Raw genomic sequence first — 7,927 nt, 5'->3', positions numbered from 1 at the left:
TCGGTTGTGACTGCACCGGTCACTTGTCCCTCCTTTGAGACTCGGCCTCCTCCCTGGCCTAACTCTCTAGCTTAATCTCCCTCTTCTGGGCATTTTCCTGGAGCTCGGCAAATATCCAGTATGTCAAGCTCTCCACGAACTTACGAATGTCCCTCCTCAGTATGCTCAGATATCGGCTCATACGTCCCTGCTCAGTAGACACTACTCAGGGCAAAACAACGCCCTCTCATGAAACATCCGAGTAATCACGGTCACAGACTCTGTCCTTTGCTTGAGGGACAAGAACTCCTGGGCCAAACGTTCCTTCTCCACATTGGGAACATACTCATCTCGGAACATGGTGGTGAACCTCTCCCAGGTCACCGTTGTAATCTCTGCAGGAGTGAAGCCAGCCGTCACAAACTTCCACCAATCCTTCGCTCCCAAGCGAAGCTGGTTCAGCGCGAACCGTACTCTCAGATGCTCCAAACAAGAACATGTGTAGAGGCATCCCTTAATGTCAAAGATCCATCTCATCGCGGCTATCGGATCCTGAGTCCCATCAAACTCTGGTGGCTTTGTGTTGCTGAACTCCCGGTACAGCAACAAGTCACTCCCCTGTGGCCTAGCAGTTGCAACGGCTGCGGTGGCCGCAGCAATAGCAACATCGGTAAGAGCAGGGTACCGCTCGTCAAATGTCTCAATCAACGTGGTCTTGATAGACCCAAACATCTCTGGTATCTCAGCTCGAATGGTTGCAGCCACCTCATCATGAATCATCATGCGAATCTCATCATCACTAACACCGTTGCTCTCTGGAGTGTGGCGCGTCCCAACCATGATGTCTCTGAAACATAACACAAAGAATCAGAGACTCGCTTGAGTGTACTCATACCCGATACTAAACCCTACTTGTTCCTTAGTACCCTAAGGATTCTTACTTGACTGCTCACTGATCCGGTGTTTCCAGTAGTACGGGCCCTATACTGCCTTCCACAACACATCAGCATTCACCCCAAGTCCTCCTCCTAGAATCCTAGATCACAAGTATTATATATCTCGCTACGCACAGGCTGCTCTCCAATAGGCCACTCATAAACTCCTCGCTGCTACCTACTCACCCTCGAAGAACTCATAGTAGTAATAATCTCCTAGAATAAGGCATCACAAATAAGGCCACTCTAGTCCTAGATATAAATACCTAGCCTACTCTAGCATGCATAGCATATCATATAATATCTCATAACACATAATGTAAGGGTAATTTGGGAAATCACCGTTCGGGCGCTGGCTGATCGTACACACTGCTCCTTTCTGCTTTTCTCAAAATCTTTTACTCTTTTAGAAAAATTGTTCCTTTTTATGAAAAACTTTCTCAAATCCCCGATTTGAGTTCAGATACGCCCGAAGGTGCATCCAAATCCCTCAAACCAAGGCTCTGATACCAACTTGTAACGACGTAAATTTTCAAACAATTTTTCATTTTCAAACATATCAAATTTCATAAAGTAATCTCAAATCTCAATGTATCAAATATATGTTCAGAAAACACATCCCATAATCTCGAATACATAAATCTCTATCAGTGTGTACGGATCATGCCGACGCCTTCCTGCGATCCTCGCTGGTACCTGAAACACATATCACATAACACGGTAAGCATAATTGCTTAGTGAGTTCCCCAAAATACCACATACAACACATAAGTCACTCGAGGCTATAACTCGGTATGACCCTTCGGTCAATGTGTCTCAACGGGACCCTCCAGTCCCGTAGCTCGTTGGACCCTCCGGTCCGGTCTAGCTCGTTGGACCCTCCGGTCCGGTTGTAAATCGTTGGACCCTCCAGTCCGGTCTGATCGAGGACCCTCTAGCCTCATGAGTCGTTGGACCCTCTGGTCCGGTCTATAAAACACATAGCATACATATAACACAATGCACATAAATCTCAGACATACCCATATGTGAGGACAATGATGGGTAAGTAGAGATTTAAATCCCGAGGTACATGTTGAGTAAAGATGTTTATCATCCTACTAAGGTAATTGTTGATTTTTTGTATCCTTCTTTCTTATCAAAACTACAAAGTACTAAAACTAGCAACTGCTTCCTCCGTCTCAAAATTATTGTCCACAGACAAAAAAACACACAGATTAAGAAAACATTAATTACTACTAACTTTATTAAATGAAATGACAATTGTACCCTTTTGTTGCATTTAATTTCACCTTTTGTTGCATTTAATTCCATTGTAGGTTAACTAATAATGAGGTGTATTTTGGTAAAGGGGATATTTATTTTTAAAAGTAGGCTATTATTTTAGGAAAAACCAAAAAGGAAACATAGACTATTAATATGGGACGGAGGGAGTGTTTTCATCATTGTGCTATTTAGGCACCTACGAGTGAAGAAGTAGACAAGATAAATGAGTATATGTGTGTTTAATCAAATGTCAAGTGTTTCACAAAAATATTTAAGTTCAAACAAATTGTAGAATTCTGACCAGTACACTTCTTAGATCCAAAATGTTGTGATCATGTGATGTTTTTAAACTCCATAAAATTATTAGGAATATCCAATCATGAGTTAAAGTTGAAAGTACTATGTAATTGGGCACGCATGTGTATAATCAACCTATCAACATGTGTGCTTGAAGAAAAAAAACATTTTGGGAAATAATGTTTGAGCTTGAATGTTAATACCAAGGATCCGTTTAAATCCATCTGATAAACGAATGTTTTTCAGATTTAGCGACAAACAGTTTCCTTGTTGTCTTTAGCAATGACAATCAATAAAAGTCAAAGTCAATCACTTTCTAGAGTTTGGTTATTCTTGTGAAACCTATGTTCACGACGCAACAACTATATGTTGCGTTGTCTAGAGCAACAACTAAGGAAGGTATAAAAGGTATTAATCACGCATGAAGAATGAAACATATCAAACACAACTACAATGTTGTCTACAAGAAAGTACTATAAGTTTTATGAATACCACATTTATCATCAAGATTTGGTTCGCAATATATTTTGTGATTGCTACATATAGTAATTAAGTTCTTCATGTTAATTCCAATCATGTATGTATATTTCATAAATTTTTTGTAAAGATCAATATCTATCGGCTAATAATATAATATTAGGTGATATATAAGTATGCAAAATTGCATTTATTGAAAAACATTTTTATAGTAAACTTTATGGACATAGCCCTTAAATACTACAATATCATATCGACTTACAAGGCCAGTTGCACACCCTATGGAGATAGCCCTTAAATTTACCTAAGATATTACGTACATGATAAAGAACAAATTAAAGGGTCACATAATTGGCCAATGAGTGCTACAATACAAGTAGGTTCACCCCCATTCTTTATTCTAAGCAACCAGGCCACTTCTGGAATTCCACATACATTAACATCAACCTCTTTTTTGATATAATGAGGTAATTAAACAGGATGATTAACGTCTTCTCGCTGCAGTTTCCCTTTGACAGTTAAAGAAGACACCAGCAACAGGTAATCCCAATTGATTTTCATGAGCAAAACTGCGAGTGTTGAAGTTATGCCTTGAAGGTGGACCAACGACAGTCTGCCTTCCCCTTTGCTTAAAGAGCAGAAACACAAACCTGTGGATGCCTATGTTTGGCCTGGGTACTTCATAGCTCACTAACTCTTTTCCTGTTCCACCACATTAATGGTAACAAATGTATTACATAAATAAGCCATTTTTGTGTCAGCTGTCAGTGTAATATTCTAACTAGCTAACTACTCATATGCTTACTAGGTACATCAATACTATATTTACAAGTGCACACACGTGTTTGTATACACATGGGGGGGGGGGGGGGGGGGGGGGGGGGGGGGGAGAGAGAGAGAGAGAGAATATCATTTCATACATGTCTAAAACCCCATAGGTGATATTTACCTAAATTATAAAAATAAAAAAATAAAAATAATTATAAAAAAAAAAAAAAAAAAAAATTGGAGACATTAGTTACCTAGCTACAAATACATGCTTAACTATCACAGTCATCACTACGCTAACTTTAAAAATAAATAAATAAATTGTGTATATCATATTATCATAACATATACATGTGACGTTGTATATATATATGTAACTCTTTTAGTATATTATATATTTTTAGTTAATTAACCTCCACCAAGACCTTATATACCATGAAAAGGCAGACTATTTAACAAAACAATCCGCTATTAATTGTTACCCGTGACATTTATTTATGTTGTTTATAGATAATTTGAAGGAATTTATGTTATTTTTTACTCAATTAAAAGCTTCTATTGTTTTTTGCATAAATACAAATTCATTAAATAATAATCTTAATAATAAATATATATTTGATATTTTCAGTAAATTACACGAATGGTCCCTATGGTTTGGGATAATTTGCGCGTTTGGTCCCTAACTTATTTTTTAACTCGGAAAATCCCTATTGTTTGTTTTTGTTATGCGATTGGTCCCTACCTTTTGTTTATGTTACGCGCTTGGTCTCTACTGTTTATTTTTGTTACGCTATTGGTCATTCTCTTACCTAAAAAGACTATTATTTAAATAGAAAAAAAATTGTGGGATATGTAAGGTAATGTGAGGGGTTGAGGTTGGGGTGTGTTTATTTAAAAACTTTAAAAAAATCAAGGGCAAAATAGTTTTTTAGGTAAAAGAGGGACCAAGCATGTAGCAAAAACAAACAGTAGGACGTTCCGAGTTAAACAAATAAGTTAGGAACCAAACAAACAAATTACCCTAAACCATAAGAACCATTTCGTGTAATTTCCTCATATTTTTAGGTGCTAGGGGTCCACACTATCCTCTCCGTGGGGCCGCGTGGCCCTTACATCATGGGTTTAATTAGTACTCTTGCAAATTTTGATAATTTTCATTTGAAGCATTTGAAACCGTTTAAATGACACCATATGTATTGACATGATACAAGATAAGTTCCATGAAAATCATGTTATATTCAATTTTTTGCTAAACTCGATCTAATTTTTTAGGGTTGATTTGGTTTCTAAATGCACATCTAGACAAAGACACGGACATGATGTCATGAGTCAAATCTTGAACTAAGCTAACTTTTACGGTTAGATAGGGATTTAAATAGAATTAGAGTACGTACAATAACAAGAGTGATACCTTCAAGTCATTAAAAAGCGATGGTATGTACAATCACAACTTTGTATATATTATGTACGTTTATCTATCATTTGATATATATATATATATATATATATATATATATATATATATATATATATATATATATATATATATATATATATATATATATATATTAAGAATTCTTAATTTGAATGCAAAAAAGGAAGAAAATAATGTGTGAGGAAGATATGTACCAAATGAGGAATCCGTTGTGCCTGGGATGTCTGTAACAATCCTGTGAAAGAAAAACGTTGTCGAAACATTATTGGTTGGTCCAATGTTAAAACAGGTAAACAAGATGAATCTGACATATTGCTTTTATAGTAGACCCTCTTTAAACTACACTATTGCTTTTTGCCTTTGTTAGTTCAGATTGCGCTGTGTTCAAGATAAATTCTCTGGTCTATAATCCATATTCACTTGAACCCATTTCTTCTACTGTTATACTATTACGTACCAAATGATCATCAAATATTGTAGAGCAGATCTTCCCAAATCCAGAATCCAACACATAGTTGGTCAAGAGAGGATGTGACATGTGGAATCTTTTCTTTCCCTTAATGCTTTTACTTTGAGAATATAATTAATTACCTACTGAGCAAAAATAAAACCAAAAAACACATGCTCTCATATATATAGAGAGCTCATATATAGGAAGAGGTGATGACATCAATAAGAAAAGTATATTAATTATTTAAATTGTTAGACTAATAATATAGATATATCGTACTTTATTTAAGAAATTAAACTGTCTTTTATTTTGTTTGTTATGGGAACTTTGTTAACATGACATTACGTAAAGGGATTTGACATTGTAGTACTTGTTCTCGATCATGCATGCTTTTAAAACGACACTAAATAAAACATTAAAATGAAATCAACAGACTAGAAGCTAAGGAAGCTTCATGTATGATTGTGTTATAGTATGCTTCCAGGTTCCTATATATCTTGATTGTTTGTTTAGACTTTCGACTATACATGCATGATTATACTAAAGCCACTTTTCAAAATACAAAGCTCATCTTTGCCTATTGTATATGTGAATTTCTTTTTATTTATTTTTCCTATCCATTCTCCTACCACAACAACATGATAACAAGAGTAATAAAAATTAATTATTTTGATTAAATACATTATTAATTAATAAAATATAATAAAAATTAATTAGTTTTACAAATCTGTAGAAATGTTCGAATAAATGTTCAGATAACATTTGCATAATTAATTAAAAGGCCAGGTAAAACATATGAATAGATCACCGGGAACGCACGTGTAATAATATAAAAACCCTACAAAGGGTTTTTATCATATCGAAATCAGTTATCTATTGCGACAGCTCAAAATAACAATTCATATATATCCAAAAAAAAATGTTCAATTATTTCTAGTTTTTAAAAGTATCATGAACTCCAAAATAGAAAGTTTTTTTTTCATACAAAACCAAAATAGAAAGTTTTAATTCATTAACCTTTCAGTTTCAGTCCTGATTCACAGAGAAACTTGATTCTTGAACCCACCCCAATCTTTGTCACAAGATGTCATTAGTTAGACGCGAGTTTTCTTAATGTTTATGAATGTGTAAGATGCGATTAGTTAGGGTTTAATTGAGGTCATTCATCAAGCCATGATCGAATTTACAGCCATAAAGATTGTGTAGAGGTCCAAACCCATATGCTAATGTCAAAATAAATAAATAAAAAAAACCATGAATAATGAAAATTTATAAAAAGGAAAGAGATATACCAGTGCAAGTGCTCTCTGAGATATGGATCACTAGGACCAGGAACATCTGGGTCTGTCATAATCTGCAAATTTAAGCATGTTTATGTTCAGCTTTATACAACTTCGGTATTGCCCAAAAAAGTTTACAAAAATTGTAAAATTAAAATCAAAGATTTAGTTTGGGGTTGGTCTAAAGTTTGCATACATATGTCGATTAGGATTTAAAAGAGCTCTACTTTTTGGTGTTAAATTTGAAAATAGGTCGGGAGGAGGTTACCAGTGTAAAGAAAGATCTCATGTCACTACCACGAACATCAACCTTAGGTTTGGCTGTGACAGATGAAGGAAACAACTCATGCCCGTTGTACACTTGCTTTGATGAGTTGTACGTTACAGACATCTCCACACATGGACTGAAATTGTCCACTACATCCCCTACCACCCTCCCTATCACAAGAGGATCAGACATCCTTGCCATAAAGTATACCTCACAAACACTCACTGAAAGACTTGGTGGAACCAAAGGCTTATGGTTTGAGACTAAGTTTTAGCGAACTACCCCTTTATATATATATTTCTTATGTTGGGAAACACCTCTAAGTTTTTCTCCCCACAATGAGCTTTTGGTCATTCTTAATTTATTCTCACGGAATCATGATGAGCTCGTCGGTAACCTTTTGAAATGATTTAAATAAATGTGTTTAGTTTTTCTATTTTCCGTGACGAACATGTATTAAAAAAAAAAAAAAAAAAAGGCATCCACCAAGAGGGAGCATTAATCTCAATAAGATTAACGACTTAGGGTCATAAATTTTATCTTGGTTATAAATTTAGTCACTTAAAGATTTTTTTGTACGTATGATCATTTAAGTGTTTTTTATTTACATAAATCATTAATGTTTTTTTTGCTTTACAAATATAACAATTAAATATAACTAGAAAATGGCCATCCCCGCTTCCAAAGTTTTTCTTACAAAATTAAAAAGAATGTTTTTGTCTTTTTGAAAATAAAACCTAATTTATTTTCTATATATAGATAAAAACTCAT

At 34.9% G+C, this 7,927-nt stretch overlaps 1 protein-coding gene across 1 annotated transcript; it reads right to left on the bottom strand.

Annotated features, from left to right (window-relative positions):
• Positions 1-3,129: 3,129 nt before the first annotated feature.
• On the bottom strand, positions 3,130-7,601 carry LOC111889561 (CEN-like protein 2). The gene is made up of 4 exons (XM_023885705.2): positions 7,157-7,601; positions 6,901-6,962; positions 5,352-5,392; positions 3,130-3,656 (listed from the first exon to the last, which is right to left on the bottom strand). Exons 1-4 carry the CDS (start codon positions 7,355-7,357, stop codon positions 3,439-3,441), a joined length of 522 nt encoding a protein of 173 aa, XP_023741473.1. The 5' UTR covers positions 7,358-7,601; the 3' UTR covers positions 3,130-3,438.
• Between the last annotated feature and the right edge of the window lie 326 nt (positions 7,602-7,927).

Source organism: Lactuca sativa, chromosome 2, assembly GCF_002870075.4.
Source record: "Lactuca sativa cultivar Salinas chromosome 2, Lsat_Salinas_v11, whole genome shotgun sequence".
NCBI lineage: Eukaryota > Viridiplantae > Streptophyta > Magnoliopsida > Asterales > Asteraceae > Lactuca > Lactuca sativa.
The sequence above is the reverse complement of the archived record's forward strand: the minus strand, read 5'-3'. Positions and strand labels throughout refer to the sequence as shown.

Excerpts from the sequence above, each read along its gene's own strand:
- LOC111889561 (XM_023885705.2), bottom strand. The coding sequence starts at position 7,357 with ATGGCAAGGATGTCTGATCCTCTTGTGATAGGGAGGGTGGTAGGGGAT. Across the intron at positions 5,393-6,900 it reads CTCAGAGAGCACTTGCACTG|GATTGTTACAGACATCCCAG; the intron begins GTATATCTCTTT and ends TTTCTTTCACAG. Across the intron at positions 3,657-5,351 it reads CACAACGGATTCCTCATTTG|GAAAAGAGTTAGTGAGCTAT; the intron begins GTACATATCTTC and ends GTGGTGGAACAG.